Source organism: Thermobia domestica, chromosome 5 (assembly GCF_964235325.1).
Source record: "Thermobia domestica chromosome 5, izTheDome1.hap1.1, whole genome shotgun sequence".
Lineage (NCBI taxonomy): Eukaryota > Metazoa > Arthropoda > Insecta > Zygentoma > Lepismatidae > Thermobia > Thermobia domestica.
The window spans coordinates 26,502,610-26,526,830 of NC_137458.1; the positions used below are offsets into that span (position 1 = coordinate 26,502,610).

Sequence of the window (24,221 nt, forward strand, 5' to 3'; positions counted from 1 at the left end):
GTGGCAAAAATACGCAATTTTAGGAAGTTAATAACAAAGAGGATGAAAATGGATGCATGTTTTCGTAAAAAACAAAATAAACTTTCGTTAAACAGTTTTTTTTTTCATTGATACTTTTATTTTTTAAATATTGTTCAAGCTTTGCACGGTTTTTTCTTCACTCAAATTGTAGCTTTGCCAACATTTAACTCTGTGGCCAATTTAGTCACACTTTAATCATTATCTAAACGCTTTAGAGCGTCTAGCTTGTCTTCTTTACGCTTACTCGCCATAACAATCGACTCTCGCACTGTAATACGCAAATGCTCAAAACAGAGGAAACAATGTTCGCACTGAGACAACAGCTGACAAACTGCCGACCGCTGCAGAGTGAACAACACAAGGATAATACAGCCATAATGGAAAAATTTGTAACTACGGTACGTGGAAAAATAAAGGCAACATATTTTCCCAACATTTATAACTTATCCAGTACAGTACATATAGTGTTGTCAGAAAACGTGTTTTGAAATATTATATGCTATATATTGCAACACAATAGATCCGATTACCCGCTTCAAACCACGATTTTATTGTTAATCTGGGTAATCTGAACAGGGTTCGGTCCCAATTAGTTCAGATTAGCAGGACCCCACTGTATCGTTAGAAAGAAGTCCACCTCTAAACGTTTGGTACATCTTTACACCTAGTATGACCATGATAAATAGATGTCTTAGTATTGAAGTATCTTACTCAATGGGGCATGCACTGTATCCAAGAAATACAAAAAGATATGCTATGGCGTGAAAAATAATAATAATAATAATAATGAGAAACTGCCATTATGTGCTTCCGTCTAAAGCAGGCCTAAGTCTTTAATTCTCTGGTGGACAACATAGAAATAAATTTATTATCTTCCAACGTGTTCTCTAGAATAATCAATATTAACATCTTAAGGACGAAGAACGTTTAACGAGGGGAAAAAGTTCTAGTTGTATGTAAAACTTAGTGAAGCTTTTCCGCGTACTTTGAGTGGAGCTAAATATTTGGGTAGCCCAAGTTGTGACACATAAATCTGTCTACCCAAGAAAATACTAACAAATAATTTACTTTGTGTATGTAAATCCGTTCGAGACACACACTCATTGTATGAAATTAAAACTACTGGAACTTACACTTGAAAAATACATCGACAGTATTTTTCTTCATCTCAAGGAGTTCGGTAATTAGATTTATGCAAAATTTGGGTCACTGAAAGCCTAAAAGGAAGACAGTACGTATCTCAGTACTGCTTTTAAACTTTTGTACAAAATAAATTCTGATTGTAAAAATAAATAAAATAGGAGTATATTTATTCACATTTTTTAAAAATTTTATTAACTATATTTTTTACAGTGAGTTCCATTATGACGATTCTCTACTTTCTCTTGTAGTAGCAAGCTTACGGAAAGAATTTACTACACTTAGTATACCAAAAATAAACAATAGAAACATCAATTGAACGCCAATTACTTCAATGTGCCACAAACGAATATGTTACATTAATGAGATTAACACTAAAACATTAAGAAGTTATTTTTAACATTTAAAAATAACTAACCAATCCAACATAAATGGCTTAGATAAATTCAATACAATACAACATTACCAACCATCTACTCACCTCGTTCGGTGGTCCTCTGGATGATTTAATGCTTGAAGAATCTGATAATTTCAAGTGCATTTTTCTTCTTGATAAATACACTTTTTGGACTTTCTTGTCTACATTTCTAGTCCTTCGATGAACTGAAAGATCTACATTGCACTTAGACTTATTGTATTTCCTTTGCATTAATATCTGCATTAATTAGTTCGTAGATGAACTGTGAAATAAATTCTACACTGCACTTTGTTAAACTATAGAAGACTAAACACTATCCCTGTGGTTATGTACGTGTGTGTGTGTCTATATCAATGATCAAGGAAAAAGGACTTGTAGCAAAGCTATACAACAAACATATTAATTATTTATAGACTAACATAACCACACGGATAGGGGTGCAGTCCTTGTCTACAGCTTTACAGTGGACAGTGCAGAATTTGTTTTACAGTTCCTCTATCAACTAAGTAATGTAGATAATAGTGCAAAGGAAATACAATATCTTTGACTCAGTACAATGTAGATTTTTCAGTATATTTAAGGACTAGGAATGTAGACCAGAAAGCGCAAAATGAATATTTAACGGCTCTGACGAAGAAGAAAGAAGCCTTCAAAATTATCAGATTGTTCAAAAATTAAATGAACAAGAGGACCACGTATCAATAAACCGAATAGCTTCCATCAGTATTCACAGTATTGCCAAGGTTAAGACCGATGATCGCTTTATTAGATTCAGCATAATTTTCGAAGTAACAAGTACAATCAGATGCTACTGGTAAGAAGACATGAATATCCGAAACTATCGATATATTACTGAAAGAATACGTCACATCTGGAAGCAAATTGAAGTTAGTGAAGTTTATTACGATGATAGCTCGTTTATACACTTGCGAAATACATAAAAAGTGATTAAATTAGGTTCTATTATACTGAACGTAAATTTCAGACGATTAAGTTTGAACACTTCTTGCGCATCTACCGTATTAAATGTAGTTAGGCACTTTCACTGTGATTAAATATAATAGTTATTATTATTTCTCTCCGATTGTTAGTAACCGAACACTGCCTAACAACTGATTCCATTTATCAAAAGGAAAAAGCAGATAAATCGAATAGTTACTATTTAATATGTCTGTCAAATATTGAGATAAACTACTAACACAATAAAAAAGATGTAAGGCAAATCATCTTCATATTAGCTACAACCAGCACTAACTAAATCATTTAGATTAGCACTAATAAATAGCATGTTATAGGCAGTTATAATTAGCCACAGGAGATAAATTTCAATTATCAAATATTGTTTCACTTTCAACTATTGCAGTGCTAATTTGATATGCCACATTTGTGCAATCATTCCCTCCCCCATTTATGATTTAAGCTTAGTTAGTTTGGCCACCATTAGCACATATAATATGCTTAAATCTAACACAGAAAATTCTATCTTTACATATTCTCGCATTTATTTACAACTATGTTTTCAAACGAAGATTATGGTGAAATCAAATTTACAAGTATTCGAAGTGAAAATAAAATTGAACCTTGAAATAAATTGACAAACATATTTTCTATCTCTCACATTTACGAATTTGTAATACGTACTCTGATAACTGTTGCATACACTTATTATTTACCTGTTTCCTTTGCTTTAATATCAATACTATATTATACAAGTATATTATAATACTTGTATATTATATACAAGTACTGGGTGTTCAATATACAATGCAACCCGGAGTTTGGGATAGTAGAACTTTTGAACCGGAAGCGGTACACAAATAATGGTTATACCAAAATGAAGCCTTGTTCATACATATATTTTTAAACTAGGAAGCAACGACTGAAGTACACTAGGAACCACACAGTGTTGCCAGATGTAACCGAAGATGTAATTTATTTATTTATTTATTTATTTATTTATTCATTTTTTTTTTTTTTTTTACAAGTCACGTAAATTGACTCATAACTCATACGTGTAGATGTTGTGTCGTTAATTTTCAGTTTGTATAGTTGGAGTAGCTTGGAAACTATAGAATGGAAAAAAAGAATTTTTCATTTCCATCGATAACTAATCGGATGAGGCCTCTGTAAGGGGGTTACTAAGGAAAATGTGGTTTTCATAAATTAACGTTCTGAATTGGCAACAGTGCAGATGTTTCAGTGCATCAAAAGGTATGTTAAGGATCTGTCTACATTATGCAATTCCTCAAAACAATTTTCAAAAAAACTTTGAAATTATCGTGATAAAACTTTTACGTACATGCACCCGGCAACACTGCTATTCATCACGAACTGAATTGTCAGTTCCACGGCAGATTCTAGAAGTGCCCCCGTTTTGATTCAATGAATAGCAGTGTTGCCGGGTGCATGTGAGAAAGTTTTATCGCGATAATTTCAAAGTTTCTTTTCCATTGATTTTAGAAATAGCATAATGTAGACAGATCGCATTTTCGCCGATCCCAAGAGGTTCAGTCAGAACATGGCTGAAGTAGCATTCTTAATGACCACGTACCGATGACGTCACCTATTATTACTACTACTACTGCTGCTGCTTTTGCTTTGGATCTGTATAGCACAAGGGCAAACTTATTTTAATGATAATTTTAAAAAGTAATCGTTAAATCACTTTCTGAATATTATTTTAACAAAAGAAGTGTTATAAAAAATTTTAAAAATTATTAAAAAAAACTCTCCTTAGGCAGGAGGCAGGATTTGAACCCACGCCAAAAACGATTTTCCTTACTAGCGTGTTGCGCTAGTCCAATCAGCCCCGACAGCAGCTAGCGTTTACTTTGTGCTATATGTATGTCATGACTCGTGATGTCGTATCTGTATCGGCCAATCAGATCAAAGGATATCGGAAGCTCTTGGGATCCGCGAAAATACACTGAAACATCAGCACTGTTGCCAATTCAGAATGTTAATTAATGAAAACCACGTTTTCCCTAGTAACCCCTTACAGAGGCCTCGTCCGATTAGTTATCGGTGGAAATTAAAAAATTCTTTTTTCCATTCCATAGTTTCCAAGCTACTCCAACTATACAAACTGAAAATTAACGACACAACATCTATACGTATGAGTTAATTTACGTGACTTGTAAAAAAATTGATTTACACCTTCGGTTACATCTGGCAACACTGTGTGGTTCCTAGTGTACTTCAATCGTTGCTTCCTAGTTTAAAAATATATGCATGAACAGTGTTTTATTTTGGTATAACCAATATTTGTGTACCACTTCCGGTTCAAAAGTTCTACTATCCCAAACTCCAGGTTGCATTGTATATTGGACACCCTGTATAATACTATATAATACAAGATACTTGTATCTTAACAGTAAGTCTTAGTACAACTTGCTTTTTTTTTTGAGTAACATTTCCCTGTGTGTAAGCCTTTATCAACCTGCACATTAAAACTTACATTTAAGTGAGTTTCACGACATTTTTTTCATTTTTTTGCATGTGATTTCCCTAAGGACGCATTCTGACTTATACATTCTGACAAAGAGTGGGGAGCCGCCGCTTTCTGCCTGTCACATTTTGAATGTATAAACGAGCGTTTACTTCGAGAATATCCGTGCTCGAGAGTGAAACTATACTTAGGAGGACGTCCAGTTTGAAGACATTTTCTTCCTGGAAGCTGAGTTCGCCTTCGTGAGACAGCTGTGGGTTGTACAGGAATGGTGGTTGCTCTGCGTCCTGCCGATACTTTTAACAATCCCAATCCCTTTTTGCCATACGAGTGGAGAGCTGACAAAAGTGAGGATTCAGTTATAAGACGTCTATGAGCCCGATGTAAAGCTTTAATAGCAGAATGAAATTCTCCGGGATTATTATCGTATTTCATCAGTATATCCTCAAAAATTTCCTGAAGTTCTCTTGTGGCTTTCTCTTTCAGTTGCGCTGTGTGCTCAATCATTGGTAATTCACCAGAGATTGAGGCACGTTCTGAAACGTGTTCTTCACCATTCTTCTCTGAACTGGCTATATTGCCACTTTCCGCAGATGATGCTAGAATGGCTTGTCCTTTACGTGGGCTATTATACGTAAGAGACCCAAACCAATCAGGAGGCAAATCCATTTTTCCCGTTGCTACCCAATATAATTCCTCCTTGGTCTTCGAATCCTGGGGAAGTATATTAATTGAGGTTACGTTAGCTTTTATGGAAACTGCATGTTGGTGTTTGCATGGTGCACCAGATCTTCCCATCATGCAATCACACCTTCCCAAGTCCATATCAACTAGGTACGTTGTCGCCTCATCGGAAGCAGATGCTACACTATATAATGATCCACTTACGTAATGCACTGCTAGCTTCTCGATCTTCTCTGGATTTGGTTTGTAGCGTGACTGCAGCACCTCATCCCATCTACCATTAGCAACATTAATAATTTTTCGTTCATAATACGATGGCATATCTCTTACCAAGAAATCTAGTAATTGAGGGATGCTGAAAGCTCTGTGCCTCATTAAAATTCTGTCCTTCAAAACTCTAAATGCTGCTTCAGTAATGTTATTTGTATTGTTTCCATGAGTTATCATACTTTTGCGGCTATACAAGCTCCAAGCATCACGTCTTTCACTAAGAGTTTTGATGTACGAGACGTATTGTGGATATTTTAATGAATTATCGCTACAGAGTTTCTCCAAACCATCCTCAAATTCTTTTTTGCTTGAAGCGTATACCAATTTAGAAAAGCTCCTGTAAAGGTTTTGTCTGTCTCTTTTGTCAATGGAGTTCGTGGCACAATATAACCAACGCCACACAGCTTGAAGGACATGAAAAATGCAAAGCATTAACAATGTTTCCGGAAAGCACACAGATAAACTATTCCGCAGTGCAATGCAGTCATCAGTGATAAATATTTTTGGCCCGGAAAGAGCACGACCACCAAAAGAATACTGTGTAAGTAGCTTTTTATATTCACTCAAAGCCTTAGTCAAAATATCCTCTTTCTCAGAACTTGTAACAACTACTCCTATCGGTAATCCCCCAACAATGGTGTCAACCATTAAAAGAAAAATCCTACAGTTGAACCTATCAGCATTACCTGAACTATCAATAAATGCTATGTCCGCACTACTTTTCAGACGGTGCACACGCTCCATTAATGGTGTACACAGAACAACGATAAAATTATTGTCTACTTCGCAGAAACTTATCCTAGGATTTTCACACCTTAGATCTGCCACTTTTTTTTTAATACTTTCCATTATTTTGTTCGGCGTGTACTCCCCATATTCATTTTTAAACACCTTATAATATAATCTATAGACCCATTGTAAGTCTGGACAAATGGAACGATCCGCAGAGACAACAGCATAGTCTTCGTGTTCCCGCATTAGTGTTCTCTTGTGGATTTCCATTGCTTGAGATGGGCTGTTACCTGCCTTGAAAAGCTCCAAAAAAGTTCTTCTTGTTTCTGTAGACGGGTCCCGAAATTTCAAAGCTTCAGATCCCGTGGTGCGATGGTTGTGGTCACCAATTATTCTAACGATTGTTGGATACTTGGGCATGTATATGTTCTTAGACCTGAAATAATCATAACAAAAACAATTAAATAACTCATTGTATTAAAAAGAAAAGCTATCAAATTTTAGCGAGAAACACGACTAATTTACAATTATCTGACAAAGAAAGTATCTAACTGTTTCATTTATATCAGCGTCTCCAAAAATTTTTAATGTCGTTGACACCCTGAAACAACTATTAATTATCTGCAGCCCCCAAGAAATAAAAGATTATTTAAGAAAGAAATTACATATAATGAAAATCAAGTAAAATTACGATTTTATAACACTAATGCCCAATTGCACCAATCGAGGATTAAAACCACATAAGGCACTCCGTTATTTTCATCTTTGCATAAGAGTTGAGCTGAGTTGATTTTGAGCAGCGAATCTATAGGAGACGGAACTTACTGATTAACGTAGAATCCGAACCACATGAGCTCTCGCCGGGAATCGAACCTGGGTGTCCCACGCCAAAGGCGCGCGCGCTAACAGTAGCCACAAAGGAGCTTTCATCTTTGGATAAGAATCTTACATCGTTGCACCAAGAGTCTGTGAAAAAGGATTAACTTCTCCATGCTGGTGGACAAACTTTTTTTTTTTTTTAAGCCATATCAACTACTGAAAATTAAATTGCATTTCTGCTTTTTCAGAATATTAAGGGTGCTCAGTGCACTATAACGGCATTCAGATATTGAAGGAAATATCTGCAGGAAATCTGTGAATGTACCATTTGGGGTTATTATTTGTCGTTTTATATGCACAGTGAATAGCATGCACGAAGCACTACCAAAGTCCAACAGCTTTGGATCTGAAGGTGAATCATCTAAGTACTTCTTCAGATCGTTCAAAAACTTGAGGTTTACATTCGGCCCGTCCATTGATACTTGCAGCATCTTTTTCGTATCTAAACCAATGTCTTTCAAGTTTCCAAAAATGCCATCAGATGATCCTCAGCAGTAGCATGACCTAAAAATGCGGACATAAGATATCTTGTTCGTCCCAAAATCTAGAACTATATCCATTTGACCCTTCTGAGCGACAGGACTGAAACTTTCATCAAAAGAAGTACAGATGATAGGACACTCTTTAACCACGTTTGTCAATTCTTTTTGAAAGTGTGGGCACAGTCAATGTGCATCTTGAACTGCTTCGCAATTTCGCCGAGAAACATCACTTTAAAAAGATCACTACAAATGCCAAACTTCTAGCAAAAGAAGGGTTATAACTTGATTAATAGCCCACAATATTTCTGCAGTAATAACTTCATGTTTGATGATAAAATTGTTGAGTATCTCTAGGCATAACACAAATATTGAATGTTGTGATTCTGTTTTCAATAACACAAGTATGTTCGTTATTAACAACTCAAGTTCGCACTTCACGAAGTTCAGTTTTCACCGAAACAGAGTTGTAGTTGATGAAGCAGCATTCACAGGAACAGAGTCTGTAGTTGCTGCCTTAGCAGGTACCATGTGAAACAGTTTTTTGCTCAGACTTGAAGAATTTACTCTTTTAATATGCATTTTGCTTTCGGCATGAGATCGAACTGAAAAAATCCCATATTGCTAATATAAAAATTTGTCATCCACAAAGAGCAATACCCATACTTATTTTCTAACCTCTGAAGCAAATTCCAATTGGAATTTATTGTTCTGTCCAACCACTCATCTCTGAAAGAAGTCTTTCCTCTTATTTCACTCATTGTCTCTGAACAGATAAGTGCAACATTAATGTAAGTAAGTAAATGCATAACAATGGATGCAGTATATTATATACCGTACATAATATACTCAGGTCTGCAAACTAGCTGTAGGGTAAAATTTACTGACTAGAAATGAGGAAATGCTGACTAAATACCTGACAGTACTGACATCAATCCTCATTTATCCCTTTGGGGATCTTATGGTACAATTTGTACAATCCGGAGCAAAAAACCTGCAACATGAGCATGTAAGTTTATTGTGAAATTACGCCTAACAGCGCAACGAATCACCATAACGTCTTAGTGGCACGAATCACGCCAGAAAAAACCTCGGCGTCCTCCCCTGCACACTTATTTTTGGAGCAAAAGACTTCGTCGTTTCACAATAAACTTACATGCTCATGTTGCAGGTTTTTTGCTGCGGACTGTACCATACGCGTTTTTCATGGTACATTGCGTTATTTGAGCTTTTTCGTCCGTTTTTTCTTTTTTTTTTTTTTATTCAAGTCCAAAGGCATTGTAGAAGACATTACGTATGGTTTCAGACCTTCCTGCGTCCAGACATAGGTGATGACGTCATAAATCAAATTTATTTTCTCATTTACTAAGCCTATGTTCAAAATTTTTTGGCGGGCTTATTTTTCCACGTAGAAGATTGAAATTTTGCACAAACATTCAGTCCACCGAGTAGTATTTACCAGGTTTTTTTTTCAGATTTGTGAGTTGAAACAGGGGCGGAACCAAAGGGCAAAGGGGTGAAGAAGGGATATTTTTACCCCCAAAATCCCGTTTTTCAGGATTTTCCCGCCTCACGTACATGATTGGGACACCTGAGTCATACCGTCTGAAAGGCAGTTCCATTCTGAAGAGAATGACGGTCGAATCATTATCCTAGGGTAATTAGGGATGCTTCAGGAATCTTTTTCCCTGAGATCAAAGTGTTTTGTGGTAATTTGGGGCATTGTGGGAATTCTTGATAAAATTTCTCCCGCCCTTACTGTTCAAGATAGAAACTTGAAATTTGGCACACACATTCAGTATACCAAGTACTATTTATCAGTATTTTTTAGATGGCTACGTTCACACAGGGGGGTCCAGGGGGGGGGCAAAGTTCGAGAAAAAAATTTTCCCTCCGAAATTTTCACTTTGACATTTTCTTTCCCGCTTCTGGTATATGGTATGAGCATGCAAATGGTACAATACGCGGCAAAAAAACTGCAACATGAGCATATAAGTTTATTGTGAAATGACGAAGTGTTTTGCTCCAAAATAAGTGTGCACGGAAGGAGGCCGAGTTTTATCCTGGCGCGATTCGTTCCACTTAGACGTTATGTTCATTCCCTGTGCTGTTAGGCGTAGTTTCACAATAAACTTACATCCTCATGTTGCAGGTTTTTTGCCGCGGATTGTACCATTTGAAAGTCAGCTCTATTCTGAAGAGAATGAGGTATGAACCATGATCCTAGGATAAATAGTGACGATGCAGTAGCTGCTTGACTGAAAGTCTAAAAAATAGCCCAAAAAGCCGGGATCCGGAAAAGATCCCCAAAGGGTTAAAATATGAAGCAGGCTAGGCTACAATAACAAATCAAATAATTAACTGTTTTTAAAATTGGCCGCCACCTTCTCCTCACTAAGCAGCTGTGAAAATTGAAATTCGATCTTGAAACGACAAAGAAACGCGATAAATAGGTAATGCTGTGCAATCATCTGGTGGGGGGGGGAAGAGAAAATCACAGCTGCTTAGGCCAATCCCCTTGCCTCCTTCTTAATATACAATATAAAAACAAAGAAGTACGTACACAAAAATTTGTGCTGCATTGTGTACGACACAAAAAAAAAAAAAAAAAAAAAAAAAGTAAAATAAAAAAAAATCAACAAACACTTCGTAGACTTCACAAAATATTTTTTCAAAAATCAATAGGTAATGCGCCTTGCAACAAAAGACACTTGACCTGAAACTCAATATCACTACTTTCATGATCTCTTGACCGACAACCCCACCTCATAACTTTCATGTCCAGTAGACACCCTGATCGGAGGTCTGATACAGTAAGCCTAGAGCATTATTTGTATTATATAAATGTATTATTAATTTATATTACAACTTGTATAAATAATTGTATATTATTCTATTCTAGTTATAATACAAGATTGTTATTACCCTTAACTTTTGGAATTCAAAAATCCAGGGTAGATTAAAGAGAAGGATAATATTTGTATATTTCATAATTTTTCCAGTATGTGGATCAAAATTCCAGTATCAAAATTAAATTCCAGTATAGTTCAAATATTTCCACTATCAGTATACACCATGAAATTAGCAAGTGAAAGTGAATCACTGCGGTCCCACGAGGAATTTCATAGTTTCATTTGTACAATAAAATATGAATGTTCATATTGTATTCTAAGTAGGATTATAGGAATATGGCTTTAAATATATATGCAAATTTAATAAAACCCAATATTGCCAAATAAAACCCAATTTTGCCCAATAAAACCCAATAAAACCCACTGGGCTGGGCTTTAAAAAAATGGGTTTTTCACAACCCTTCTTTTACCAAATGTGAGAAGAGAGCAGTCACCAAATACCTCTTCTCAAGGAATATGGGAACGAAGAAAATCTGTGATGAATTGATATAAACAATGGCCAATGATTGTCTTTCATATAGCACAATGAAATCTTGGAGGAGCACTGAAGATGAGAGATGTGGAAGACCAAAAATAGTGGTGACCGTGGAAACTGTGGATCGTGTGCACGACACGAATCTTGCAGACAGGCGATCTAGTCTTTCACGTATTGCAGAGACCCTTGGGATCAGTGTGGAACATGTGAATTACATCGTGCATGAAAAACTTTGTTTAAAAAAGCGTCGCAAAGTGGGTACCCAAACTCCTCACAGCTGATCAGAAGCGGACAAGACAGGACTGTGCAGAGTGTTTTGCGCCTTCTTTTAGTAAGTGCTTCCAGCTTTATTAAACAAATTATTACTGCTGATGAAACGCAAATATGTCTGTCTGAATGCGAGATCGAAACTTAGTCTATGCAGTGGTGCCATAGTGGGTCTCCCAGGCCGAAAAAATGCCGTAGAGAAAGCGAAGGATGTCGATTTTGGGAATTGTTAGGGGGTAATATTGAGCGAATAGCTGGAAAATTACACACCGCATTGAAGGAAAACTGGTGAGGAAAACTGTCCAAACGCACAGTCTTCTTGCCAGACAATGCTCCTTGCCACAAAGCAAGCCATCGCAATGCACAATCTGTGTAAAATGAAGTTCGATATCATTGACCATCCCCTATTCTCCAGATATGGTCCCTCAGACTATGATATTTTCCGAAAACTTAACATGGACCTAAAAGGAACTGAATTTAGACAATGACATCATAGCAGCTGCAGAGTTGTGGTTTGTACCGCACGACAAAATGTTTTATCATCATGGGATAGAATTGCTGCAGGATCGTTCTATTAAGAGTGTCAACTTACAAGTCAACTATGTTGGATAAAATGCTATCACTGTGCACCTAGCGTCATGTTTTCACTCTGAGGCCAGAAACTTAAGTAACCCGCTTCGTAAATGGATATTCAATAAACTACGATCATACCAGGTAGGCCAATAAGTATAAATTTCAACGATCACCTAATGTGACAGCTGATGCTGTTTTTGAGATGTCAATTTCCGCATGTCTGGAGTAAACTGGATAATTTCAGACTCAGATCTGGCTGCATGTTAAGTGTTCCTGTATTTGTTCTCCTTAAGAACGAGGTGAGAAAACATTCTATCAAACAGATATGTAGTGGCAAATGGAAACAGAAATCGTACAGCCCTTTTGAAAACTTTAGGATAAACAGCATTAAGATATCATAAATTAAATATCACATAATCTATAAAAATATAAGTTAGTAGACATACCAACATCTCTTGCCAACTTTCTTTATCGTTACTCTGATGTGGGATGGGCATCCTGTGTGCTTCGCTGAAGCTTTACTTTTATCTCTGGGATGCGTGTTGTGATGACACCGATAATCTGCCTATAATGAAAAAAAAGAAAAAAAATGAAATCGATGTGATAAATCCATTCTGAAGTTCTTATTAATTACTATAACAATAATTAAAATCTACTAAAACTACTTGAAGTTCAGAGATTGTAGTGCATAATTTAGTTACTGCAGTAGGAAACCATATGTATGTCACACAATGTATACTACAATAAATTAAGTTAAGCTTCTGCTTCGCCCCCAGACCCTTCGACCTATTATTACAATTTCAATTAGGGCCTACCGAAACCATGAGATATGTATTTAAAAAATCCTATTTAAATAGCATGAAGATCAGGATGGATTGATTTAAATCAGTCTGATTTAAATCACTTGATTTTTTAAATAAAAATCGTTGATTTAAATCAAATTCCGAAATAATTTAAAGTGAAAATAAGTAAAGTCCCGTTTCTGTTCTGTTATTTCGATTATGGAAGATGACAATCATAATACAATGAGACTCAAATGTACAGTATGTACAGCATTGTATGAAAACAAGTGTCATGCAGAGGATGATTAGGGAAAATCCCGTTTTGAAGGGGTAACAGGGCAAACCTGTTTTCTTCTCTTCTTAACATATGGTTTATATTGTAAATCGTTAACTATTCCAACGGGGAAATCACTATCGACATTTAAGACGAAGATTCTTTTGTGTGCGCGTCTATATATTTGTTCCCAGATAATAGGGCGTATTTAGAAGTGTCCTATCCCCTCTCGATTTTCTTTTTTTTTTTCTTTTTTTTAATAACTTTGGGCAAAATTTATGTATTTCGTACCGCAAGCTAGTTACAACTTCCTTAAAAATATGCCCTTGCCAAATATCAGTAACTTTTGTGAAAAAAAAAGTGTCACTTTGATAAGCGTTGCTGTACTTTTTCCTTAACGCTTAACCTTTTAAATTGTATCACCTATTTTTAGGTGATAGGCTAAAATCTCCATTATTCGATTAAAAAAGTACCAATAAAGATTTTTACTTCGTTTTCTCGAAGGCATTGTAGAGCATGTTACATATGCTTTCACGCCTCTCTGCGTCAAGACATAGGATGTGATGACATCATATTTAAAAAAAGATATTTTCTGTTGTGCCTATTTTTATTATTTTTGGCAGGCCTACATTTTGCATTCAGAAGACAAATTCTGCATACTCGTTCAGTTCACCCTTAGTATTTTTTAGATGATTTCAGATCTCTGCGTGAAAACAGGGGGATCTAGAGGGGAAAAAATATTAAAAAAATGGATTTTTTTTTTAACAAAAAATAGCTTTTTTCGCGATTTTCCCGCCTAAGATGGAGACATATGAATGGTACCATCTGAAAGGCTGTTCTATTCTGAAAAGAATGATGTACAAACCTTGATCTTAGGATAAATAGGTATGTCTCAGGAAACTGTTACGTGAGATCCTGTTTTATACGCGAATCTGGGGATATTATTTTTCGCGGGCTTATTTTTGCGTCTAGAAGTTTGAAATTTTGGACACTCATTCACTGCACCCCTTAGTATTTTTCAATTTGTTTCAATCTTTACCTTTAAACAGAGGCGGTACAGAGGGATAAAAAGTAAAAATGGGATATTTCTTAACAGAAAATCCCTTTTCTCGTGATTTTCCAGCCCCAGATAGCCCACACGATGGAGACATTTGAATGTTACCGTTTGAAACTTTGTTTTATTCCGAAGAGAATAATGTACAAATCATGATTCTAGGATAAATAAGAATGAGTAAATTTCTATATTACATCCGGGTCATCTGGGGTATTGTGGGGATGTTCTTAGCTCATTGTTAAATATTTTTCCCGCCCTTACTATTCAAGATAGAAGCTTGAAATTTTGTACACACATTTAGTACACTCTTAGTATTTCCCAGTTGATTTTGAGATCTGTGCGTTAACATGGGGGAGTCCAGAGGGGATCAAAATTAAAAAAAAAATCCCCTCTCAAAATTTTCCGCTTCAGGGACATGATAGGGAAAATGTGAATGTTATCGTTTTAAAGGCTGTTCTATTCTGAAGAGAAGGTGGTATGAACCATGATCCTAGGATAAATATGAATGATGCTTGACGGAAAGTCTATAATTTACACCACCCCCCCCCCAAAAAAAATAATTTAAAATTGTTAAAAAACAATGTTTGGGATTGATATAGGTTAACGATTGGGGATTAATTCAAAATTCAATCCCAATACTTTCACTTAAATGGCATAATTAACATTTAATACTAATTCCTAATACTTTTTCTTCAGTTCGCGACTTGTATTATACGAGGAGAAAGATTTGATTTAAATTTTTAAAAAATCATCAAAAATGTTTTAAAAAAAAATCATGATTTTTTTCCACCCTGATGAAGATTAAACTTCCTTTAGGCACCTACAGAACTAAAAATATTCGCTTTTAGCAATTTTTCTATGGATTAGTTCCAGGAAACTACAAAATTGCCAAACAGGGTCAAAATTTCTAATAAACTGACGTATTACGGTTTGATAAATTACAACTTTGTTGAAATAGCAACACTGTTAGTCTAGTAGTATTGAATAGCATGTCAAAAATAGGTTCTCCCGGCCGATATTTTAATGGTGCAAAATGTCAACGTTTTATATTTATTAGTTAGAAGCTACAAAGGCGTATCAAGATAAATGGTCCACCTGTATACCGCCCAACTCAATGCTGAAACGGAACGTTCCCGATTAATGAATATTTACATAGGAGTGCCGAATCAAATTGGTAAAGCTTACATTCAGTTGTTTCATACTAGGAAATCAGATTATGATTATTGTAATTTAGTAGGCACACCAACCGAAATAAGAACTTTCTATGGATACTGTGCTGTAAGTGCGTTACTTTTTAAAGGACACCCCCTCCCGGTGAAACTGGAAGTGGGGGATCATCTTTTTTGCCTTTTTTCGTCATAAAATAATAATATGAGCTAAAATAAAAAAGATTAAAACAATAAATAGTAGAATTTTTTTCAGGCATAACTGGGTTAATACAGTTTCCATACATTTTGCTAAACTTTTCCGACGGTGGAAATTAATATCTAATAGAGTCCTCTTTTGTATGCAATCACTCAAATTAACAATAAATTTACTGTTTTTGGCCTACCTATGCTGCGTCTTTACCATTTCAGGATTGTAAGCATGCAACCATACAAGGTGCATAATTTACTTAATGAATGTAGTGTGCATCCTTAAAATGGGATAGAGAATTTTTAACCGTTCAGAAACACTTGCTAATGTTGAAAGACTATTTTGTGAAAAAAAAAAAAAAGATAAACGTAAGTATGCAGTCATAGAATAAGACAGTAGGGAACATGCCGTGAATACTTGTTCGCAGGGTTGGCTGGTTTAAACCACAAACCAAAAAACGAAACATGTTTGTAAAATCTTGATGAATACACACTTGTGGGTTATCACGATTCACTCCCGTATATTATTAGTATTATATTCAGATCTAAATTCCCCATTCATTACTCAGAGATTATATTACAAAAGCATCTTTTTCTTTATAAGTTTATGAATATCTCTTTTGTGATTTTTTATAGTTGTATATTGCATTATAGTTATGTAATTGCAAAGAAAAACTCTAAATATTATTTCGGTGCTTGGGGTCCCTGGTTCGATCCCAGCTCACGCCGTGTGGACTTTGTGGTGGACAAACACCATGCTCGTGGGTTTTCTCGGGGTTCTCCCAACTCATCCCATTTTCTTCATTTCACTCATCATCTCCTTTAGCCTAACTGGCATAAACGTGGGATGTAAAACTTGAAGATTTAATTTCATTTCAAAATACATCGAAATGCCGTACTTTTTTGGGAGGAGGGGGTCATACAAACCCCACAAGAGGCATTTATTAAAATCAGAAGTATCTTTGGTATCTATTTATGTATAAATGGGACAGAGCCAAAGTGGACTCAAACAATTCTTATCTCTATTCACTTTTCTTACTTACATGGAAATTAAGTCGTCGTATTCCTTTAACTTGTACTAATAAAAGTCGTAGCGAACTAACTTGGACTGAAATAGTTCTGTACTCTGCACTATTTTGAAATTGTACATATAATTCTGTATAATGGTTTCACTTGTGTAACTGTTTATCTTTAGTCCTTCTGAAATGACTCTTGATAGTTATATTAACAAGCAGGGTTGGCAAAAACCATGGTTTTTATTGAACAAAAAAAAAAAAAAAAGTTTTTTTTGTTTAAACCTGGTTTTTTTGGTCGGCAGAGGTATCGCATTTGTGGCCAATTAGTCCCGGTTTCGAGTTAAAATGGAGGACAATTTCTGTCGGATGTAAGCCGAGAAGCAGTTTGGATTCCGCTTTTACCTTATGTGACCGCTTCCTGCATAACCTGATTGTTGCATAATAACACCAAGTTGAAATAAACTTATTTCTGTCCATAAGTGATACAAATACATAGAGCAAATTATTTAAACAAACAAACAAAAAAGTTTAAATCCCCCCCCCAAAAAAAAAACAAAAAAAAAAACGGGTTTTAAGTGCATTGCACGTATAGGCCTAGTCGTTTTTCAGTCAATCAAAATTTACTATATTAATGTCTTTAGTAACGCACAAATGCGTAATTCAATACGTTTAAAGCATTACTCGAGCAGACGGCTCTACAAAATTTTCACACATGTATCGCATTTTCCGATTTCTTCTAGCAGAGCATGCACTGAATGAAGAACTAATGCTTAAACCATGAACCAACTTGTGCTAGGTGGCCACTAAAAGCACGTACGCCATAAACTGAGTCAGAGCCCGAGCGGAGCGAGGGGGTGCGTCCGTAGGGCGCAGGCGCGTCAGCGACGGGGGCATACACAAAAAAAAGCATAGTGGAAAAATACATAAAATATCCGCAATAATTTTCAACTTTAAAAACAGTTAAATAATTGTAATAACTCTTACTTTCAAAATGGCTTCACTAGTTTTCCGGGTACAAATGGCCCGCTGCGAGGAGAAATTCGTTTGGGAGTATGTTTAGTACAAGGGATCCAGAAACACGTAAAAAAACTCAAAATTTACAGAAGAAATGAATGATGCAAGTACTTAGACGTAACATAACGTAACCAAATCTAAGCTAACCTGAACTAACATAAACTTCCCTAATATTATAGAAATAAGCGAAATTCTATCTTTTTTTGGAAAATTATGCGGGACACCTACACTAATTTAACATACACTAACATAACCTACTTTAAACTAACCGAATGTGAACAGAAATTACCAAAATTGTAACATTTTTTTTAGAGAAAAGAACCCCCTTCTGCTAAACATATGTCTTCGTTTGTTTTGAATTTTTACTTACTTTTCCACACTTCGCGTAGTACATTTTACGTTTCAACATACCATGACGCTGCCAAAACTTCATGATATGACGCTCTTTATGACATAGTCCTTTGTAATAAAATCGTATGTTTGCATTATATCCATCACAAATGTCCATTGCTAACATGAACACAACATTTCCGCCATTTATTTCCACCTTCTTCGCATTCTTGTATTCTTCCGCCTTCAGGTTCAGTAAATACCGGCAGTTACACTTACAATACGTTCACTCCCACTCAAAATGCATTTCAATATATCATCTAATGACAGAAATTACTTATGTTCACACTCTACTTCTTTCACGAAAAGTGTTTGACATCGTATTTAACTTATAAATCTTGTTTTTGGTAGAGTCTGCTCGGGTGAACCCCGTTTAAAATACTAAATTTTCATTTTCTGTGGGGGGGGGGGTTGTATTGCTTTGTACAGATTTACTTTAAGAGGCTTCGGTGTACGTACATAATAAGAACATGGAGTAGGCGCGTCAGCGAAGATCGGTGAACACATAGAGGTTGGGGCAAGACATTGTATATGGCTTAAAATCTCTTACTTTACGTATTGAATTATGCATTTGTGCGTTACTAAAGACATTACAGATTGGTGTTGCAAAGTAACGTAACAAATTACCAGCGTAAATTTCTTAATTTCATGAATCGCTCAACTCTCGGACATTTCTATAGTAGCGTGTGATGAGTTAGTACATTGACTTCGGATACTTCACTTCGTATCCTGTGCTTACTAGCTACCTTATGGGTGAATCCGTGCTTAAGATCGACTTTTAATGTTTTCTACGTAGACACGTATCTTATAGGTAAGAACACAACCATTTAGATTTACACACTAGTCTATTAAAATATTATTACGAATTTGTTTTGTAAAGTGTACAAACATGTACAGCAAATCTGCACCATTATTGCGCTGAAAATTACACTACGATACTTACAGTTAAATTTTTCCATTGCAATGTTTATACACTGCACAGTATTTGCAATGTGACGCCTGTTGAACTTGGAAACTACTCCTGTTTCAAATGTATTCTTTTATAAGATATTGTCTGAAATGTATATAGCATTAGCTTATATACGCAACTAAATTATGGAATAGATTTACAAGGGTTATAATTAATCAAATCATGGAGTTCACTTACCTTATATATTGTTTGTCTTCCATCATTGTTAATTCCTCGTTCAACTCGATAAGTAAGTCGATTTAATGTTTCAAATTCCTTAAACCAAGACATCCATTCTTCCCTTTCTCTTATACAAAGTCTAATTACATTATTTTCTAATTTCACGTAATTAATATTTGTAGGTAGAATATACATTATTCTTCCTGCTTTATGCCCTCCACAGCTCCACTAGTTACTTCCAATCCAACAAGTGAACGATTCGATTTGTGTTGTGTCACTACTCCGTTTCTGTCACAGAATGCAATTACAACGTATGAACAATTCAACCAATCAGAACTGCGAAATTTCTCCGGTTGTGGATTCTCGGGCGTGAAAAAAAAATATGCGTCCCGCCCTCCAACCCTTGAGTAGTGACCGCTCTCCAACTTCTACTAGTGAACTCCGCATGCATGTATGCAACAAAAGCATCTGTCGCAGGTGTGCATGCTACGATTTCTGTCAGTAAACTATGTATGCGAGTAGTTACTGTTATGACTGGATCCAATTGAATTAGTTTGCATATTTTAGGTGGTTTGATTGCCTGTTGCGTTTCATTAGCGTCATCAGATCTTTATGATTTTACCTGAACTGTAAATTGCTGAACATACATTTTTTCGTTTTACTGTTGTTTAGGTGGAATAGGATGAAGTAATGTTCTTACAGCATTAACGACTATATTAGGGTAAGTTAATGTCATGTACTGCATTTTAGAAGTCTTTTTCTCTATACGTTTTACTTCATGTTGGAAGTTACTTGTCAGGATGAATGTTATGTATTCATTTTTTATTCCTTGTTCCTAAATATGTTTATGACTAATATGTTACCTTTACCATCTGTACTATAGAGGTTGTAGTTGTTTTTATGGTAGCATTCTTTCTAGTACATTTACTGGAGCCGCGTTGGCTCATTGGTAGAGCGCTCGCCTCTGGTGCATAGAGTCCTTGGTTTTATCCCGGCCCGTGCCATGTAGGTTTTGTGGTGAAGAACCACCGTGTGCATGGGTTTCATCGGTGTGAGTCAAAGCTACTTAAAGCCCTTTAAAAAATTAAAAATTCAATATACCTATTACTGTTATTAATGCAACTGACGTCTTTCGGAACATCATTTTACATAAATTCGACATACCTGCAAGACAGAAGTAAGCATCAAGAGGATAAGGTTATCTTAGCTGAGATTTTCCAGGGTTTTCCTCAGCAGCACCAAGCATATGTCCCGATCTTACCGTATTGATAGGGCGTTCTTGTCACCTTCTTACTATCCAGGCGAATCCAAATCTCGGTAATTAAAAATTAATTGAATCCTGTGAAATTAATCTTGAGTCAAAAGCAAAATAACTACCGGTGATTGGTAACGTCACGTAAGAACACGTTGCTTTATATTAGTCAGCAATTTCCTATAATAAGGTAGTGTTATTTAAGAATAACTAGACCAAAGCCCACCCGTGAATGGACAATTATAGTTACATAAATAACCCTCCCAGAGTAGACGGCGTAAACTTTTCAAAGAGATTAGTCCAGTGAATCAGATGCATTTGTCCCAGCCTCCCGAAAAGTATGTGAGGGAGTAGATAGGAGCTAGGAAAAAAAAATCCATCAGCATAGAATTTAATTTCTGATTGTAGTATGCCGATCAAATTAAAAAGTCAGTGCTCCAGAGATTTTCTGAAGAGTGTATCAATTTCTTCACATTGTATTTTACATGTAATATATTTTAGGATATGTTAACAGAATCGCAACACTAATTTCTTTGTAATTGTTTTCAGGTGCAGTTCGGTTCCCATACGCATTGAATGCTTCTGAATGTGAAGTGCATTCTGTAATACAGAACTGGTTTCGCCACGTTAAAGACAGGGATAGTGGACGTGAAGCGCGTAGACAGAAACTGGTCGTGGTCGAGATGAGCTACAACACCCTGAAACGGAACGCGTTGTTATTGTGTAAGAGAAATAACATTGTGCCAAAAGTAACCAAATTTTTCAGTGTGTTAAGAACTCGTTTCAGTGTGTTGTTACAATTGTAAGTCAATATACAGGTTATAACATTCAATTTCGTTTTACGAAATCTGTTAGAAGAAATATATATATATAGGTGTCGCTTCCTGTAAGATGATCACAGGAATATAGCAGAATTACACTCAGAAAGAGAAGGTATGCAAATAAACAACGAAGCCCATAAAAGGATACGAAGTGATGATCTGTCGTTGCGCCATGAACGTTGTATTATTGAAACAACCGCTAATGACATTGTTACCGAATTTAAGAAAGGACAAACTCTTTTTGTGTACAAATGTTTGTAATACCGTAAGGGAATGTGAAAATGTTAATATTAGATCAGGTTCCGTTTCCCAAACTCGTGATCAAATTTTCTTGCCGAGAGACAGCAGTTCATCCAGTTGTAGTAATTATTCCATTATTAATAGTTGTAGTAATAGCAGTTCAGAAGACGAAGTCTCTCATTCTATAACAAATAGTTTAGTATCATGGGCAAAAAAGCATAACGTTCCCAATAATGCTACAACAGATCTTCATATTTTGAGACCTCACATACCTGGACTGCCTCTAGATTCAAGGACACTTCTTCAAACACAGAGAACAATCGAAATCAAATCATGTTCGGGAGGATCTTTTGTTTATTTTGTTGTCAAGGAAAACACAATCAAAATGTCATTGTCAGGCATTAAATCCAAACTTTATCCAATAGTAGAAAAGAGCCTTTCAGTTGAAAATACAAGGAACATTTTGACTTTGTAAGTGAATATGGATGGCCTCCAATACACAAAAGTTCAACGAAATCTTTTTGGCCTATATTAGAAATTTTAGATCACGCTATTGACTGGACTCCTTTCATCATTGCACTTTATTTCGGGGAAACGAAACCAAATAGTTCGAATGACTTCTTAAAACAGTTTGTTGATGAATGTGTTGAATTAGAACAAAATGGTATCGTAGTTAAAGGTAAATTGTATAGATTTTAAATAAATTGCATTATTGCAGGTGCTCCAGCTAGAGCTTTCTTAAAATGTACTGTTTCTCACAATTCTTTATTTGGTTGCGAAAAATTCATACAGGAAGGTACATATTTGGGAAGAACGACCTGGCAATATGAAAATGCTTCAGCTCTAAGTACTTATTTAGGCTTCACAAACATGCGGTACGAGGATCACCAGCGATCTCTGGACATAGAAAATATTTCTGATAGACTTCTTTGAGTAGCAAAGCATGTTCCGAAAGAGTTTTCAAGAAAACCACAATGTATAAAAATGTTTAAATCTTGGAAAGCTACTCAGTTTCGAGCATTTGTTTTGTACTTTAGACCTGTAGTTTTGAAAGATTTGTTGCAAAAGCATTTGTTTGATCATTTCGTAATTTTCCATGTTGCTATGTACCTTTTAGCTAGCAATAGTAGCAGACTGGAAAAATGGAGAAATTATGCACATGAACTCCTGGACACTTTTGTTAGGTACATCCCAGAATATTATACTCCAGAACTTTTAATATATAATTTTCATAGTTTATTGCTTGTTGTTGAAGATGTTGAGAATTTTGGACTTTTAGATAGCTATTCTGCATTTCCTTTTGAAAATTACATGAAAACAATTAAAACTATGGTTCGTGGTCCATATAATTCTTTGGAACAGGTAGCAAAACGAGTTGGGGAAAAGTGTGTTACTCCTAGTATTCGTAAAGTTAAAAAACAGGTTGTTTCTAGTGGTGGTGTCATCACATCAGTTAAAATGCGTAACAGCGAAGATTGCCTTATGAGTATAAACAAGCCAGATAATTGCTTCATAACAAAAAGCGGTGAAGTTATCACTATTAACGCCATTGAAGAAGAAAGGAAGTATGGTAGTATATATATCTTAAAATGCTATGTATTCTCAAGTAAAGAAGATTTGTACTTTTCACCCTTACTTAGTAGTAAGTTGTCTATCTTCACAGTGGAAAAGAGAAAGAGGACAGATACTACTTTGTGTTTACATAAAAAGTGCCTTCTTATTCCAGACTTTTCAGATGAATCGGCATATGTTTGCATTCCTTTCTGTAACATGAAACATTTTTACTAATGTGTGTATGTCATGTACGAAGACTTCTCATCATAGATTCTTCCAGGGCACAGATGATTTTCCGGTATCTTACAAAAAATGAAAAATCAATGTTCCAAATAAAATGAAATGTACGAGTTACAGTACAGAAGAAAATCTGTAAAATATGGTATTTCGGGTGCTGGGAAAATTTGTTGACAGAACGGACATTTCGAGTATCCCTGATGCAACCTCCCTCCTCCAATCTAACTCAAGTAGCACCCCCCATTCCAGAGTAAGGTTGATCTAAACTCGGACCTCAGAAATAGGAATACAACAAGGAATCAGAAACGGGAAGAGAGGTTACAGGCTGGAGTTTGTGTAGATCATTTAGTTTGGATGAGAGTATTGGATTTTTATTTGTTCAAAAGAAACTAGGACTTCCATTAACAAAATCTAACAACAAATTTATTTTCTTAACTAAATACAATATTTCTAAAAAAAATTATTATTGGTGATACGTTCCGAGTGGTAGGATTTCTTTTTTAAAAAAATAAATTGGAGAAAGAATGAATGAGCCTTGAATTACGTCTATGCACATTAAATACTGAAAGAAATATTCCGGTAGCACGTCGTAACATAAATCGCGAACAACTTACAAACTCTACAACAGCCAAAGGACAAAAAAAGAAAAAAAAGCAATACTTCGTTCCGCAAGTGTCACACACACACGCACACACTCCTCCATTCAATCCAGTCTACCAAACCAATCACAAAAACAACACAACATTGGACAGACAGAAAAAGAAAGAAAGAATACAAACTGAATCAAAATTTAAAAGAAAATAAA

General features: G+C 35.6%; 1 protein-coding gene and 1 long non-coding RNA gene across 3 annotated transcripts in view; one reads left to right on the forward strand and one right to left on the reverse strand.

The window, feature by feature from the left end:
* The window catches only part of LOC145685800 (uncharacterized), a 56,219-nt gene extending 33,191 nt beyond the window's left edge, over window positions 1-23,028 (forward strand). The window contains exon 4 of the long non-coding RNA XR_014131484.1: window positions 21,114-23,028. This is a non-coding gene — a long non-coding RNA (uncharacterized LOC145685800). The remainder of the gene's footprint in view (window positions 1-21,113) is intronic.
* On the reverse strand, window positions 1,330-19,522 carry LOC145685798 (uncharacterized). 2 transcript variants are annotated; one of them, XM_081758342.1, is made up of 3 exons: window positions 19,331-19,522; window positions 12,745-12,863; window positions 1,330-7,149 (listed from the first exon to the last, which is right to left on the reverse strand). In XM_081758342.1, the coding sequence occupies exons 1-3, from the start codon at window positions 19,505-19,507 to the stop codon at window positions 5,064-5,066; spliced, it is 2,382 nt and encodes a 793-aa protein (XP_081614468.1). In that variant the 5' UTR covers window positions 19,508-19,522; the 3' UTR covers window positions 1,330-5,063. The 2 variants fall into 2 exon arrangements, with proteins under 2 accessions (XP_081614468.1, XP_081614469.1); XM_081758343.1 differs by lacking the exon at window positions 19,331-19,522 and adding an exon at window positions 18,164-18,316.
* Window positions 23,029-24,221: the final 1,193 nt, after the last annotated feature.